At 43.7% G+C, this 16,913-nt stretch overlaps 2 protein-coding genes and 1 long non-coding RNA gene across 3 annotated transcripts in view; 1 reads left to right on the top strand and 2 right to left on the bottom strand.

Annotated features, from left to right (window-relative positions):
• Positions 1-34: 34 nt before the first annotated feature.
• Positions 35-820, top strand: LOC121584744. Its single transcript, XR_006003758.1, has 2 exons — positions 35-522; positions 553-820. It is a non-coding gene; the product is annotated as an uncharacterized LOC121584744 (long non-coding RNA).
• A 1,262-nt stretch (positions 821-2,082) lies between these two features.
• On the bottom strand, positions 2,083-12,871 carry LOC121584743 (ras-related protein Rab-35). Its single transcript, XM_041900824.2, has 6 exons — positions 12,565-12,871; positions 8,868-8,918; positions 8,587-8,710; positions 5,116-5,240; positions 4,368-4,492; positions 2,083-4,192 (listed from the first exon to the last, which is right to left on the bottom strand). Exons 1-6 carry the CDS (start codon positions 12,614-12,616, stop codon positions 4,061-4,063), a joined length of 609 nt encoding a protein of 202 aa, XP_041756758.1. The 5' UTR covers positions 12,617-12,871; the 3' UTR covers positions 2,083-4,060.
• Positions 12,872-13,252: 381 nt separating this feature from the next.
• LOC121584745 (eIF-2-alpha kinase activator GCN1-like) overlaps positions 13,253-16,913 on the bottom strand; it is a 40,616-nt gene continuing 36,955 nt past the window's right edge. Inside the window, exons 54-57 of the mRNA XM_041900825.2 lie at positions 14,816-14,964; positions 14,543-14,653; positions 14,120-14,341; positions 13,253-13,964 (exon numbers count right to left, since the gene is read on the bottom strand). Coding sequence (XP_041756759.1) covers positions 13,839-13,964; positions 14,120-14,341; positions 14,543-14,653; positions 14,816-14,964 — 608 coding nt within the window. The 3' untranslated portion in view covers positions 13,253-13,838. The remainder of the gene's footprint in view (positions 13,965-14,119; positions 14,342-14,542; positions 14,654-14,815; positions 14,965-16,913) is intronic.

Here is a 16,913-nt window from a genome sequence, read left to right as displayed (position 1 = left end):
TTTTGGGTTCCATGTTTTCACAGAGGATTTTACATGGAACCCAAAAGGGTTCTACAAAGGGTTCTCCTATGGGGACAGCCAATAACCCTTTTAGGTTCTAGATTTTTTTCTAAGAGGGTAAAGGAACGAGTTCTGTCTTTTTGTCTGTAGTCTAAGCAACTGTGGTGTTGTATTGATCTGAGGGCATGGTTAAGGGGGTGTAACTCCAGGAGCTGGTCAGCTCGGAAAGGCACTAACTGGCGACATTATTATATTGGGCATGAAGCCAACCACACACAGCTAGACTGCAGCCTCAGAACGGAGTGATGAGAAGTATATTCTGCAGGCCAAGCTATGGGTTGGTTGAACATGGATGGAGCATTTACCTATATTACGAACTGGATCAAACAACACTTACCATGACCAGAATGTTAGTTCTCATATCCTTGTGTCCTTGGTGAAAAAAAAAACACAATTCTGTAGTTTTTTGTGATGTTACAGAGCTGAGGTCTTGAACTCAGCCTCATGGCCTGTTGGCACCAGGTGTTCCTGGGCATGGCCTGTTGGCACCAGGTGTTCCTGGGCATGGCCTGTTGGCACCAGGTGTTCCTGGGCATGGCCTGTTGGCACCAGGTGTTCCTGGGCATGGCCTCTGGTCTAAAAGTTTGGCCATTCTGTTCATTCAGGGAGGGTCGGTTCAAGAGCTCTGGCCTGTAATTTCCATCCATGTATTTGTTTTTTCAGGTTTAATGTTATGTACTCTTCATGTATATGTTATGTCCAAAATTACTGTCAATTGTATTGTTTTCATTTTTCATTTGAATACCATTTTTAAAGCCTGTCTCCTGTCCTCAATCTTATTAACTGTTAACCATCCTGAATGCTGAGGGAAGAGATGTTCTCTTGCGTTGAGTGTTTGTGTGTGTGTGCATGTTGTAGAAAAAGCAGACATTCCATGGTGTGTGTCACCTGCTTGTCCTTACGGGTCCTGTTCTTCGGAATTTCACTTGGTCTCAGTGTGTGTTTGTCCTTTTTCAACCACCAATGACAAACATTGTTTGGGTTGCCAAAATGCCTGGAGCCTTCAAAATAGGTAATTGACCATGAATTTGGGCAATCTGTGGAAGGTCTTGGTAAAGATTATTTTTGCATCAGTACACCCATTTCCCCCCTGACTCACCACTATAGACATAGGGTAAGAAACATAGCTTCATGTCAACCTCATTAGTGGACAATCATCAATAATTACACTTTTGCCATTTATCCTTCATAAATGAATGTGGTACAGAACTTAACCAGCTCACCCTCTCTCTCCTGACACATTAAATATTTTCTGTAATGGTAAGGGACCTTATACCCCGCCCCAGTCAATTGAATATGGATCATGTACACTGTCATGACACTGAAAGGCAATATTCCAGATCACAAGTGAACTTAGTATCAAAGACATTCAGTTTGAAATGTTAAGTGAACAAAATAGAAATTACATAAAGCTATATGACTTGACACAGGGTTCATATGTGTAAGTGTGGATGTATATGTATTTACACATTATGAATATGCATACTCATTCAAATATTGTACATATGACATGACAAACTCGTTTTTCCTATATTGATGACACTTTCATAAAGAGGTACATAATATTTATGATGGAAGAAATGTGTAAGAGTATGGTTTTATATTCATAGCAAATTACTATTTTTAGTAATGGGGGAAAAAATATCCAAACATTGTAAATGAGAAATGATTTTTATAGCAATTTTCAAAGGGAAAGAGTGCACCCAACGAATGTCTTTCTATATGTGGAGGCCACTATGAGAAAATAAAATGGGGACAGAAATAAAGAAAATGTATTGGTAGTGTTCTTACTTTGGCTCCACTCCATATATGGACAAAACTCAATTTATCATGCCACTTAGTCAAAATAAATGAATGACCTACACTGTGAGTTCATATAGCTTCATTGTGGTCAACAACAAAGAATAAAACAGCTTTATCGGAGGTATTTAAGTGGCACAATTCCTACATAGTTTCACAAAAAGCAAGACAGAAGCTCAAAAAGAATTAAGACCAAGCTTCAAATCATTGACAAGAGATCAGTCATTTTGTCAAATATTTATTCTTTTAAAACGTTTATTGATTAAATTCATGTAGGGGAACGGAATAGTACATCTCTTTTCTCCAGTGTACAGCAAACCACAGCTGATAAGTGTGTTTCAACCATAGCACACAATGCATGTCAATGCATGCACAATTATGTGTGCGAATGTGTGTATGTTCTATATATTGAATATAAACACACAACTATATTTATATACACATACATACACATAATGAATAGAAATCATACAGTCTGGAATTTGATACCATTTCTCCACTGCTTGGCTTGCATCACCCTGAGCTCAGGTTGTGGCACTGTCATGTTTCCCACCTCAATGGTTGTCTGGTTACGGTCACATAGAGATTTCCCAAACCCACATCATGGCCACCTCAGCCCACACCAGTTACCCTCAAGCAGAGGGAGAGGTATTCAGGGCCCCGATGTGTGTAGGAAAGTGCTGAGGTCAAGGTTCCTATTTCTCCATCACTAATGCTCCCCCATAGCAGACCCTCAGGGAGGAACCTGTCTCTCACTGCCAGCCTGCCACACACTCACAGTCAAGCAGAACACTGGATAGTAAGACTTCAGTTAAACAGGTAACCAGATAGTGACAAGTCCTAGATAAAAACATGACGACACCACCAGGCATACACGTGTTAACAGTTCAGAACATTTTGCAAGCTCCTTGATAGTTTATGAATACTAAAATGCATATCAGATACCTTATACATACCCCTTCAAACAGTGTTACGTGCTGAACATACACACACACACAAGGCTAACCACAGTCTGCTATGGATCAGGGTCACTGCACCAACTACAATAAACCTCCCATTTCCTCCTGGCACAAACCAAATGCACCCTGCACTGATAAAGATGTTATAATTAAAATGCCCCACAACTGACTGCAGCTAACGGGGTTGAATCCATAGCTGTGAGAGGTGTTGATATGAGGTGTTTGGTGCATGGGAGTAGAGAGGCCAGAGGCTGGAGTGTGGTTAGAGAGAGTGGTTCCTGGGCTCTCTCCCTGAGGGCTACCCGGGCCCCTACAGACCCTAACCCCAAACTACTACACCCATTGGGCTTCTATGGCAACAGTCCAATAGGGGGAGACACAGAGCTTCTAACTCTTTCATTCACATCATATTGGCAGTATCATTGTTTTAAAAAAGTGGACGATTTTTTTTCTTTTAAAAGCAAACTTAGCGCACAATAAGACTGCAGTGAGTGGTGATGGCAGAGCATTGTCTCCCAGCCAGGGCCATGGGAGTGGTTCACTGCTCTGAACATCTCTCTAAAAACCGGTCGTTGGCTGGAGATTAAAGGGAAGAGGAGAAAAAGCTTGGCAAAAAAAGATAACCAAAGATAAGATAGAAGTCACCAGTTCTGTCCTTTAGATTAGCTGCTAATGGTTGCCTATCAATCATCATCCTCATGATTTTTTCCCCATCAAGTCCAAAAACAAACTAGAAGTTTATAATGGGTTGGGATGAGCCATACAGGTGTCTGAAATGTCAAAATAAAAATGTACAAAGGTTGTGAACCCCCTCCCCCAAAACTAAAAATCATCCAAAAAAGTGAGTCCTCCACTTCAGGTGCAGAGTTTCACTTGACTCATAATATCCTGTGTGAAGTGTAATGACAAGGACAAAATAGATACCGATGTAAGAATATTTGTATAGGCATATAGACATCTGAGCATTATGGCCATCACTTGTCTGCTTGCAGATCCTTCAAGAAAGGAGGATCACTGTTAAATAGTGCTCATCTGCTGAATTCCAAATAAAACTTCTGACTTCTAATAAAATCTGTACATGTATTTTTTTAAGTCTTCATGATTTGTTTGTCCAAAGGGGACTTTTTTTTCATTGTATATTTATTAAATCTATCTCGTCTTAATTTAGATGCTTGGAGTCCCATCCTGTGTGTGTTCTCTGGAACAGACGCTGCTGGACTTTGTGAGTGGGTTTGAGTTCGCTAGCAGCACTTTTTCTTTCGTTTACTGTTCTTGGTGAGTTTGACCACGTCATTCTGTTTCTGCTGCTGCTGCTGCTTGGCCATCACCTCCTTCTTGGCTCTCAGCACTAGCTCTGTGATGCAGTTAAACATCTGTGGGCAAACCACAAAAACAACATGGTGAACACCATCAACTACAGTTAAACATCTGTGGGGAATTCACAAAACACAATATGGTAAACAATCAACTACCTTGTTTTGGATGAGGGAGAGGTATACCCTCAACTTCCCATTACTAATATTAAAGGGCCCCTGACCAATGACTTACCTCTTCAACATTTATGTTCTCTTTTGCACTCGTCTCAAAGAGGTTGATGCTCATCTGCTCTGCAAACTTCTGTGCGTCAGTCGTCTCCACCACCTTTGAGTTGGGGTCATCATTCTTGTTTCCCACTGAGGGACAATAGGAAAAAGAAGACCTTTTGATCTTTCCGCTCAACTGCATGTAGGAACCGTTAAAATCTGTTGCATTTTCTTTCCAGATTCTTCAGTTTAGTTTTTCCTGGTTTCAGATTATTTTAAGTTTTTCACTCTCAAAATTACACCTTTTTTTTTTTGCAGCACACAGACAGGGGCATTCCAATTACATTTTACATTTTCAGTCATTTATCAGACGCTCTTATCCAGAGCGACTTACAGTTAGTGAGTGCATACATTATTTTATTTTTCATACTGGCCCCCCGTGGGAATCGAACCCACAACCCTGGCGTCCAATTGTGCGCCGCCCCATGGGTCTCCCGGTCACGGCAGCCTACGACAGAGCCTGGATTCGAACCAGGATCTCTAGTGGCACAGCTATCACTGCATCGCAGTGCCTTAGACCCCTGCGCCACTCGGGAGTTGTTGCTTCTTCATTCTTTTAATGTCTTATGAGAAACTTGTGCAAATGAACTACTTTTCTAATTAGTTCAACAAATGTTTTAATTGAATTCCATTTTAATGTCTAGATTGGTGCATCAAGGATTTCATACGGCCCTAAGCAAGGGTCCCTGCTGCAACAGGTGGACTGGACTCACCTAATATTCGACATACGTCATCACAGTTCTGGTTGATTTCATGAAGCCATCGTTTCACATTGACAAAGGACTCGGCACTCGTGACATCATATACCACTATGACCCCATGCGTTCCCCTGTAGTACCTGGAGACAGAGACAGAAAGAGAGAGCAGTCAGCATGTTGATCTCAAGTCCAATAGGGGGAGCCCAACTTGGAGAGAACAGAGTCACACTATTACACAAACACACATTGGAGATTTCAATTAACTGGTGTTAACAAAGCAAAGAGTATGATTGAAGACAAATGAGCAAAGGACTGCCCATGCTCACAGCAAGTAGAAATACTTCTTTATGATCCCATAGACTTAGACCATTTCCAATAAATGGCACAATATAAACAATCATTTATTTCCTTTTGTCATTGCTATAAACAGGCAAAATTAACTGAAAGCGTATAACATACACCAACTCCACATGCGCTCAGAGTTCAATAATCCATATTAATTGTAGTGTTCCTGAAAGGATGAGAACAGGAAGGAGTGTCTCTGAGGCAGGGAGGGGCAACGTTCAGCAGGAAGGAGTGTCTGAGGCAGGAAGGGGCAACGGTCAGCAGGAAGGAGTGTCTAAGGCAGGGAGGGGCAACGGTCAGCAGGAAGGAGTATCTCTGAGGTAGGGAGGGGCAACGGTCAGCAGGAAGGAGTGTCTGAGGCAGGGAGGGGCAACGGTCAGCAGGAAGGAGTGTCTCTGAGGCAGGGAGGGGCAACGGTCAGCAGGAAGGAGTGTCTCTGAGGCAGGGAGGGGCAACGGTCAGCAGGAAGGAGTATCTCTGAGGTAGGGAGGGGCAACGGTCAGCAGGAAGGAGTGTCTGAGGCAGGAAGGGGCAACGGTCAGCAGGAAGGAGTATCTCTGAGGTAGGGAGGGGCAACGGTCAGCAGGAAGGAGTGTCTCTGAGGCAGGGAGGGGCAACGGTCAGCAGGAAGGAGTGTCTCTGAGGCAGGGAGGGGCAGCGGTCAGCAGGAAGGAGTGTCTCTGAGGCAGGGAGGGGCAACGGTCAGCAGGAAGCCAGGGATAATGCTCATCACAGTTTTCCTTTGAAGACTAGAGTCCAGAGGATTATGACAAAGACTGATGTACAGGTAACTGCCAAAATAAAGGAAACACTTGAGTAAATGAGGGATACAAAGTATATTGAAAGCAGGTGCTTCAACACAGGTATGGTTCCTGCGTTAATTAAGCAAATAACATCACATCGTGCTTAGAGTCATGTATAAAAATGCCCAGTTGCCCATTATTTTGGCTACCATGGCTAGAAGAAGAGATCTCAGTGACTTTGAAAGAGGGGTCTCAAAGGAGCGTAGGGGGTTTAAAGGGTGTGTGTGTGTCTCAGTCACCAGATCTCAACCCAACTGAACACTTATGGGAGATTCTGGAGCGGTGCCTGAGACAGCGTTTTTCACCACCATAAACAACAAAACACCAAATGATGGAATTTCTCGTGGGAGAATGGTGTCACATCCCTCCAATAGATTTCCAGACACTTGTAAATTCTATGCCAAGACGCACTGAAGATGTTCTGGCGGCTGTTGGTGGCCCAACGTCCTATTAAGATACTTTATGTTGGTGTTTCCTTTATTTTGGCAGTTACCTGTATATAGGCTATACAGAGCTGGAAGTAGAGGACATCCACAGTATTCATGAAAAAAAAAGTCTGAATAAGTTTGACTAGGACCCAGAATGAGGTTGCATCCCCAATCTGACTGCACCATACACACGAAAAGCACAATAGGCCTTTCAAAGGGGTGTGTGTGTGTGTGTCATTGTATTGGCCTGACAGAAGTGTTGTCTGTCTCACTCAGCCCAGCAGTAATGGACCAGTCAGCAGGGGTGTTCTGCACAGATTAATGGAGAACCACAAACACACAGCAGGCGCTGGAGCCAGACTCCCAGTCCCTCCCCACACACATCACATAAACAGTACACGCACAACACAACACACAGGCTGCTGTCCACTACAAAGACACACAGACAGACATATGGCAGCTACTGGACTGTGACTGCCTGACAGAAGGACATATGGCAAAACACACCCTGGCTGGGTTGACCATTTACCTTACGGAGGTGGGGTTTCCCACTATAGCACACAGGGCTCTGTGAGCCATCTCTATCCTGATATTCACTTAGACCTAATGAGGCACCATGCCACTCTACTTCTCCACAATTAACAATCAGCGAAAACAACCCAGCAGCAGCACTCTCCACCTCCCTCCTCACACAGCCAGCCAGGTTCCCTCAGTTCAGCAGCACACACACACTGACTCCATGCTGGAGACTTGTAGAGGTATTCCCACAGGAAAACCAGCAGCTCTGTTTCTGAGTGTAAATTGACAAATTTCCCAGGGGGCTTTGCGGAAAAATACACAAGTTCAAATGCCTCTCTTTCTCAACACCTTTGTTAGTTCCTCACTGTCATTATTGTAAATTGAGTGAATGGCCAAAGCACCAAGGTTTTTACTATCTCCACTCTGTCATGGTCGCAGGTCATCAAAGCCAAACAGTGTCAAAGTACTGTACAGTCCTTGTCAAAGTCCAAAGGGGTGAATGTATTTTTTATACGCTGTCCTATCCATGTCAAACAGAGCAGTGAGAGTCAGACGGTTGTTAGGTAATGCTCACTAGCTCACAGACCTTTAGTCCACCCTCCTGAGTGACTGCATTTTTGTTCAGGAACACTAACTGCTCATTACTACACATATTTATCATGACAGAGAGGAGAAAGGCAGGGCACACTCTCTCATCCAGTGCAGATTAGGAAGCCCTTGCTTGAGAGAAAATACATGGGGTAGCAGGGATGTAGCTCAGTTGGTAGAGCATGGCGTTTGCAACGCCAGGGTTGTGGTTTCGATTCCCACAGGGGGTATGAAAAATAATAATGTATGCACTAACTGTAAGTCGCTCTGGATAAGAGCGTCTGCTAAATGACTAAAATGTAAAATGTAAATGTAATAGTAAAAATAAACAAAAAATAATAAGATGAATTCAGAGAGGAATGTCTTCCACTCTATACCTGGAAACCCAGGCTCCACACTGCACATAAGTAATTATCTGTCAAACATGGAGCCGAGATACACAACGGACAGAAAAGGAAAACATGCGGACAATGGGGGCAAGGACAAGAAAATTTAAAAAAGAAATCCCATTGGCACAAATTCTTCACTTGAAACAAGGTCAAGCAAATCCATGGGGATGACACCCAAGTCAGAGAGCTCCAACCTTTACCGTCCTATAATTCTGTGACTAAAAACCACCTCTTACTAAAATTTGTCTGTGGGAAATTCCATCAGTTTCCAAAAAGAGCATGGAAGATATTCTAGTCTTTCAGAACGATCGTCAAAGTTGGCCTCGTAAAAAATGCTGCAGCTCTCCATGTGTTAGTGTGTGTGTGTGTGTGTTAGTGTGCGTGTGCGTGTTAGTCGCCCCTGCCTGTACATACGTGGAGGTGATGGTGCGGAAGCGCTCCTGTCCTGCCGTATCCCAGATCTGCAGCTTCACCTTCTCCCCATTGATCTCCACTGTCCGGATCTTGAAGTCCACTCCAATCGTGGTGATGTAGCTACCTGGAAACACAAAAAAACAACTAGTTATGAGACCCAGTGTCTGATTTTGCAAGGCAAATACACACTGTACGTAGTATGGGTTGGACAGTTGTTCAACTAAATTAGAACAAACAACTCATAACCTGCTAGGGGGGTTAGGAGTAATATTTACTCTTACCTGAAAATGTGTTGTCTGCAAACCGCAGAAGGAGACTGCTCTTCCCCACTCCTGAAATGAAGAGAAAATGACAGGTTGAGAGTCAGATTAAAAAGGCTTACAACTCAGGAGATTTGATTTCTTACCACCCTTTAATTATGACATTTAGGCTACACAGGTTTCAATGAGTAAGCAAATTTGAAGGAAGATGTAGGTTTATCTGACTTCGCGTTATGTTTTGTAGACATATGCTTGCCACCAAGGAGTCATCAGATTTCCACAGGTCTGTTTTTCTCTAACCATGAAAGAGCCAGGAGGAATAACAGAGGATCATAACCACCTTAAAATAGGCTGGTGAGTCTCCTGACCTCTGTGGTATAGGTACACTATATATACACAAAAGTATGTGGACATCCCTTCAAATTAGTGGATTCGGCTATTTCAGCTACACCCGTTGCTGACAGGTGTATAAAAATCGAGCACACAGCCATGCAATCACCATAGACAAACATTGACAGTAGAATGGCCTTACTGAAGAGCTCAGTGACTTTCAACGTGGCACCGTCATAGGATGCCACCTTTCCAACAAGTCAGTTCGGCAAATTTCTGCCCTGCTAGAGCTGCCTGGGTCAACTGTAAGTGCTGTTATTGTGAAGTGGAAAAGTCTAGGAGCAACAACGGCTCAGCCGTGAAGTGGTAGGCCACACAAGCTCACAGAATGGGACCGGCGAGTGCTAAAGCGCGTAAAAATCGCCTGTCCTCAGGTTACAACACTCACTACCGAGTTCCAAACTGCCCCTGGAAGCAACATCAGCACAAGAACTGTTTGTTGCGAGCTTCATGAAATGGGTTTCCATGGCCGAGCAGCCGTACACAAGCCTAAGATCACCATGCACAATGCCAAGCATCGGCTGGAGTGGTGTAAAGCTTGCCGCCATTGGACTCTGGAGTGATGAATCACGCTTCACTATCTGGTAGTCCGACGGACAAATCGGTGTTTGGCGGATGCCAGGAGAACGCTACCTGCCCGAGTGCATAGTGCCAACTGTAAAGTTTGGTGGAGGAGGAATAATGGTGTGGGGCTGTTTTTCATGGTTCGGGCTAGTCCCCTTAGTTCCAGTGAAGGGAAATCTTAACGCTACAGCATACAATGACATACTAGACAATTCGGTCCTTCCAACTTTGTGGCAACAGTTTGGGGAAGGCCCTTTCCTGTTTCAGCATGACAATGCCCCCGTGCACAAAGTGAGGTCCATACAGAAATGGTTTATCGAGATCGGTGTGGAAGAACTTGACTGGCCTGCTCAGAGCCCTGACCTCAACCCCATCAAACACCTTTGGGATGAATTGGAACACCGACTGCGAGCCAGGCCTAATCGCCCAACATCAGTGCCCGACCTCACTAATGCTTGTGGCTGAATGGAAGCAAGTCCCCGCAGCAATGTTCCAACATCTAGTGGAAAGCCTTCCCAGAAGAGTGGAGGATGTTATAGCAGCAAAGGGGGGACCAACGCCATATTAATGCCCATGATTTTGGAATGAAATGTTCGACAAGCAGGTGTCCACATACTTTTGGTCATGTAGTGTATATTAGCACAGTCAGTCAGCCAGGCCTTGACAGCATGCACTCAGACAAATACATGCGATCTAGCCTATGTATAAAAGACAGTGACAGCTGAACTCTGCATAACCTTTAGTAGGTTTAAGATCACAATAATAGAGGTGATGCTTTGCTACAAATTATGCCGGTACAGTTCATAACATTCTGTGTTGCAAATTACTTTGTAATTTGTGCACCAATCACTTTCAGCAAATTCCCCAAGAGGCACGGACAGGCGGCTAGCCAACTGTCAGATGAGGAGATGGCCAAAACGTCAGAGCTGAACTGTGAGTCCAGGCAGGGGTACTAACAGCTCAAATCAGTTGATAGTTGAAGGTAATGTGATCGTGCCTGGCAGCGGTTGATTGGTCCGGAGTTAAAAGCCAATCAGAAAACAAATCCCTCTGATCATTCACTGAGTCTTCTTGTTCACTTTCACCAGACAACATTATTTACAGCTACAAGAAACAGATATAGTGTTCTTTCTGTGGGTAACAATACTTTCATCTGTCAGGCCACTAACAACCACATCACCATATCTTTTCTACCTTTTAATCAGGCTCGAGGGTAAACCTGTAGAAACTCTGGTACCTGGGAGGACTATTATCAGTGCAGCCCGGTCTGAAGGAGTACCTAGCTGGTGAAAATATAGTCCCTGCTCTCCTGTAAAAACGACTGTGTCTAGGACAATGATATGCAAAAGCACATGTCACAAAATACAGTACGTCATCAATACTGTATTTAAACCAGGAATCAAAGGTGAGGCACAGTAGCCTGGGTGCCAGTTGGTTTCTGCTTCGTTGTTGTCATACAAAACTTGACCTCTGTCAGTCCAAATAATGGTTTTCCTTGACCAATTAACTGCAGAGGGACCACGAGGTGCAGAAAGGGACCCTTGATCGAAGCTCCTAAACCCTGTGTGTGTCAGATCGATCTCAGCAACAATTGCATGTGTAAGTGTGACAGGGGAGGGGACAGGACTTGCATTTGAGTATTGGTTTACATTTTCTCTGAATCTCATAACAGCGGTGCCAATACTGGTACCAGACTGCAGTTGAGGGGACACAGGCCCCTGTCTGTCTGTGTTAGTAAGGGGGCTGCTTTCTTGCCCACTATTGTGATCAGCTAGCTGATGGGGTAGTGCCAGGGCCGGGAGTGTCAACAGATCTTTCCTAACAAAGGGATTGTGATTGTGGAGTTGCCAATGTTGATGTGGATTTATGGTCTTACCTGAATGCAACGGTCTTTAAAATGTTTAATGAATATGAGGTAGGAAAAAACAGCACTTGATGTGGTAATATTGTTCTTAGCTAATATACCTTATATTCTGGACTTCTGCATTTAATTGGATCTTGATAGTAAGAATGTTTAATTACTGCCTCATTTGTCAACTAGGCTCTAGCCAGGGAGCATCTACAAATAATTCAAGCCACGGTTCTTGTAAACAACTCTGCACTTCACATTTTAATATGCAATCACATAAACATAACTACTGCTTAAACTATTAATTTTTTTACTACTACACTGACAAGTCACCTAGCTAGCTGGCACAGCAGGATAACGGTTGGTTGACAACTTCAAGGGAGCCGCTAGCTATTGGGATAACAAAATAAAAACACGAGCCAGTAAGTATCTAACGTTAGCTGACCTTCTAATGTTATCTATATAGTTAGCTTACTAGCGACTGTAGTAGTGTACCTATAACTAGCAAACTAACAACACTTGGCTAGCTGTACGAAATAAGGAAAACCTTTAGCTACAATGTACATACTTGGAATACCATAATAGTTAGGTAGCAAAGTATCCCGCTAAATAACAAACATTCTTAGAATGGGTGGAATTCGTCCCAGTGCTAAACGCTATCGTGCAGCGAGCGATATCCGGCCTGATCGGCTGACATGCCCAGCCTGCTATACACAACCTCCGCCCTAGTCACCGCTCTCCCCATTGCTCGAAAATATTGCATGCAGACTTTTAAAACTACACATACGAACGAAGACGTCAACTTAAAAATGAGTCCAAAATCACGTTATGAACCTCGACCTACATTTCTGCGACTCATCGTGTAAAAACCTGGAAAGGCCCATTTCCCGTCACACATCCCCGGTATTCGCTTACCACTGTCACCGATGATGAGCAGCTTGAAGAGGTAATCGTAGTCCCTGGCCATGCCGGTAGTTGGTGGGTCACCCCGCCTTTTGCTGTTACTCTGGTCTTCCTCTCTGTACCCTTGGCTTGTAATTCACCAACCCTACCCCCGATATGAATGAGAATGATTACTTCCGATGCCGAATTGCTAGCCCCCGAGCCGGCGGCTTTTTTATCGGGGATTCGCAGTGTCAGCAATCCTCCCCCTCCGCTGCAAATAGCCGGAAACTCCGCTTCCTTCTCTGGTCGTTACTGCACTGTGCACCCAACCGTACGCGACCCAGGCTCACTGCGCAGACGCACGACAAAGTGGGACCACTAATCCATTCGGGCCCATTGATTCAAGTCACCATGCAGGGTGCTGTTGACTTCAGGTTTGCACCTTTCCATTTGTTCCTAAATAACTCTACACCTTTGACCTAGACAGACTGCAATCGGAGCAACACAATTCATTGCTAAAACGCACCACATCCAGTCTCATGTGTATCGAAGTCACAGGCAGTAAGTTTTTCACTCATTTAACTAAGGCATACTTCTCTGCATCTACATCCAATTTGTGTAACTTGTGTTGTATACTTGTGAATACAATTAGATACAGATAATGAGTGACATTCACATGGTGGCAAAAATATTGAGTTAATTCAGACAGTCAAAACCATTATCAAATCAAGGTCTTTATTTGATTTTTTTTTACAACCGTATAATTGATTAGAATATCAACTTTATCATAAAGATAACAGGTTGCATTCCCCACACACACAAAAGCAGGTATAAAACCCAGAGGAAAAGCAATGGGAGAAATGTAATTGCTGCTTTGTTAAACTGGTGTCAGTGATGCTCGAAATAAATGCAATAAAATAAGAGGGATATTGAATACATTTAAATGTCAAAAAGGAATTGGCACAAATTACTTTCTTTATGCAGTGAGCTCACTCAGGAGTTTTAACTGCACTTTGTGAGATGAAACAAATATTCTAAATGTATGTTTATAGAGCCACTAAAACAACAAATAAAATAATTGTCCAAAGAGGGGGGAATATGAAGTAAAGCGAGTAAGTTCATACTTTTCCTTGGTCCATGGATAACATGGAGTTAATGGGGATGTATGTGTGTGTGAGGGCTCTCTCCATAGATGTATTTATTTGTAAGACATAACAGCAGAGTTTTTCTTGATTGCTGTGGAGGTCTTTTCTGAGTACATGAGCAACAGTATGGATTTGTCAAGCTGTGATCTGTCCTGCCCATCACGTGAGGATGGTGTCGTCAATCTCTTCCTTAGAGTCTGGAAGACTAGAGATCTTCTTCAGGGAGCGGCGGTGACAGTCAGACAGCAGGTCATTACTTGCGGAGTCAAGGATGGCACTAACGCTCTGAAAGAGAAACATAACATTACAGAGTGAGAGGTTTGCATATTATTGGATAAGTACACCAGATGCACAATGCACAACTTAAATCCATCAGGCCAGGTATAGTCCTCTTTATAATGAGTATTGAGACTGTGTGGATGTTTGTGTGTGTCACTGACCTGCATGGTCTGCTCTCCCTGCCGCAGTCGGAGCAGGCTGACGATGGTGTGTTCACTCTGGGCTCTGACGCTGGTGTTCTTGTCCTTGGTGTTGTCCAGCAGGCTCTTCACTAGAGGCTTGATGAGGGCGGGCTCCAGGGAGGGCGTGGCCTTGTCCTTAAACACCCACCACAGCACCCGCTCCGACACCAGCCTGATGTCACTGGACTGGTTCTGGAGACACTGCAGGGGAAATGACAGGGGAGAGGTTACTGACAAATCCTCAGAGGAGCACTGTCATAGTGTTCTTATTTCTTACAGATAATGTCCATATTCATGCGCCCCAAATGTTAAACAATATACCCACTTTCAGTGCTCGATTGGCAAAACATTTTTGTAAATGGGGAAAAAAGTGACATAAAAGAGAAAGTACCCCCGCCTCACCTTGACAAACTGTGTGATAATGCGGTGTGATGAGCCACTTCCTTCCTCGGTTCTGAGATGATGTCTCATCAGGTAGCCCATGGCTCTGATCCCACTGGTGGCTATGGGGATCTTGAGGAGACGACAGGACAGGGCAGTGTTTAGTCAGAGAGGGTCAAGACAGGGGAAGAGAGTGCTTGGAAAGCAAATCCTTCCATGGTCTGGGTGAACAGAATTAGTAAACTAAAGGGATCAGTATCCACTTAGATCTGACCAAATGTATGATGTTTCTACCCTGTCTGCGGTGGCATTGGCCAGGATGGCCTCCATCACAGTTGAACTGTACTCCTCCACACACAGCTGCTCAGGGGCAGACTTTACTGCAATGGCCAGGGCCATACTGCGACCATGACGCACCATCCAGTCCACGCCTGATATGTCAGCTAGGAGAAGAGAGAGCACAGTTTTAGTACATTTACATTTGTTTACATTTTAGTCATTTAGCAGACACTATTTTCCAGAGCGACTTACAGTGAGTGCATACATTTTTCGTACTACATAGTACAAACATGAATGTCTTTCCTTACTACATTATCATTTTGATAGAGTGAGAGGTAGCACTTTACACTCGTACCCGTATATGGGTTGAAAATTGCAGATTTGGCCACTAACCTCTTAAATGTAAAGTCCCCATATGACTTTTTTTATTCAATTCAGTCTGGTATGAGAACGGTAGCCCCTATCTGCAAAAGCAGGGTGTCTGTGGAAAGCTGAGTATCTTGGCTATTGATCGGTGCCTTAAAATCTTTGGTGTACTTACTATCATATGGGCATACAAACTTATAAGGACAGGCCGAGCCGATGATCTAATTTGAAGATGGCTGCTACCTACATTCCGGTTAGCGTTGTGAAGCATAAACGAAATAAAACACGGAATACGTTGATACACACCGAAAGCAGGGACTCCACAGATCATGAGGATGTCTTATTTGTCTGCCTATGACCTAGCTACCGTTATTGACCACCAACCCTGAGAGTCAAAATGTTTATTTTACACAACGTTTTCACCGAACAGCAAACATCTTACAAGGTAAGCTTCGATTTGGTCTGTGTTTGAGCTATAAATACGTGATGGGCATCTAATTAATCCATAGGTTTGTAGGAACAAATCTAGCAAATTGCCAATGTTATTTGATGATGTATGACTTAATTTCAACATCAAATGTCCACCGAGTGACTATCTTTGCGTGCTTACGCGCTGTAGGCATCCATTACACAGGGAATTGGCTACTATGGCACCTTGACAGTCTTGTAGCCAATGAGGTAAGCATGCCAGGGATATGCAGTTGACCCATGGCTTCTCAAGGGGGGAAACTAAAAATATCGAACAGGAACATAAAAAGAACGCAGCTATGAATAAGTATACCGACATAGAAGCTTTGAATAAAATACTGGAGTCGGACTCGGATCTGGTGAGCGATTTGGACAACGAGGATTTCGACTCGGCCGACGAAGATTGCTTTCTAGAAGGATTGGATTCACTTTTAGATCTGTAAGTAAATTATTTTCATGACTTTATTTAGCTAACTTACAATATGTATTTGTGCTTTGGATTTAGTTTACATAGGCCTATGTAACAAGTAATTTCAATGTTAAATAATTCCAAAGTAGTTGTCTGTTTCATATTAGTTCACTGTTTGCTGTTCTATGTTTCATCCTTTGGAGAAGCCACTAAACTCTCATGGCCATTGTTTATTTGTGGTTCTCACCTCTGCCTTTGTCTCCAAAGTGTTACTGTTTGCATTGTGTGTTTCACACCTATTTGAATAACTGTACAGATAAAGTTTAGGCTTGGTGTTTTTACTTTACAGTAATGTCGTTTTGTACATTTAGTCAATGGTAATTCTATGTGTCTTACAACAATTTATCCCTTTATTTTATTCACCACAGAGTGGAGGATGCAGAGGATTTAGATGATGACGTTTGGGAGCCACCCCTCCCCAGCAAGCGCCCCCGCCGGTCTTCACCCCCTATTGCTATGTCAAACACCCAGTCTGATGGTTCTATATCCACTTTTCATAGACCTCTTGAAAAAGAAAATAGGGTCTTGTGGCACCATTCGTCCTAACAGAATGTGTTTCCCCAAGACCAAGGTAAGCGACATGACAAAGACAGCGGAGAGGGGGACCATACGTTGGATCAGGACTAACAAGCTGCTTTTTGTGAAATGGGACACTAGGGAAGTAACCATGCTCACCACACAGCATAAGGCATTCAATAACGACCAAGTCTCAAGGAGGGTGAAAAATGCCAATGGGGCATGCAAGGGTGAGGAAGAATGTCCCCATTCCTGTTTCTGTGAAGGACTACAATGCCAGCATGGGGCGTGTCG

Source organism: Coregonus clupeaformis, chromosome 16 (genome assembly GCF_020615455.1).
Source record: "Coregonus clupeaformis isolate EN_2021a chromosome 16, ASM2061545v1, whole genome shotgun sequence".
In the NCBI taxonomy this organism is placed as follows: domain Eukaryota; kingdom Metazoa; phylum Chordata; class Actinopteri; order Salmoniformes; family Salmonidae; genus Coregonus; species Coregonus clupeaformis.
The sequence above is the reverse complement of the archived record's forward strand: the minus strand, read 5'-3'. Positions and strand labels throughout refer to the sequence as shown.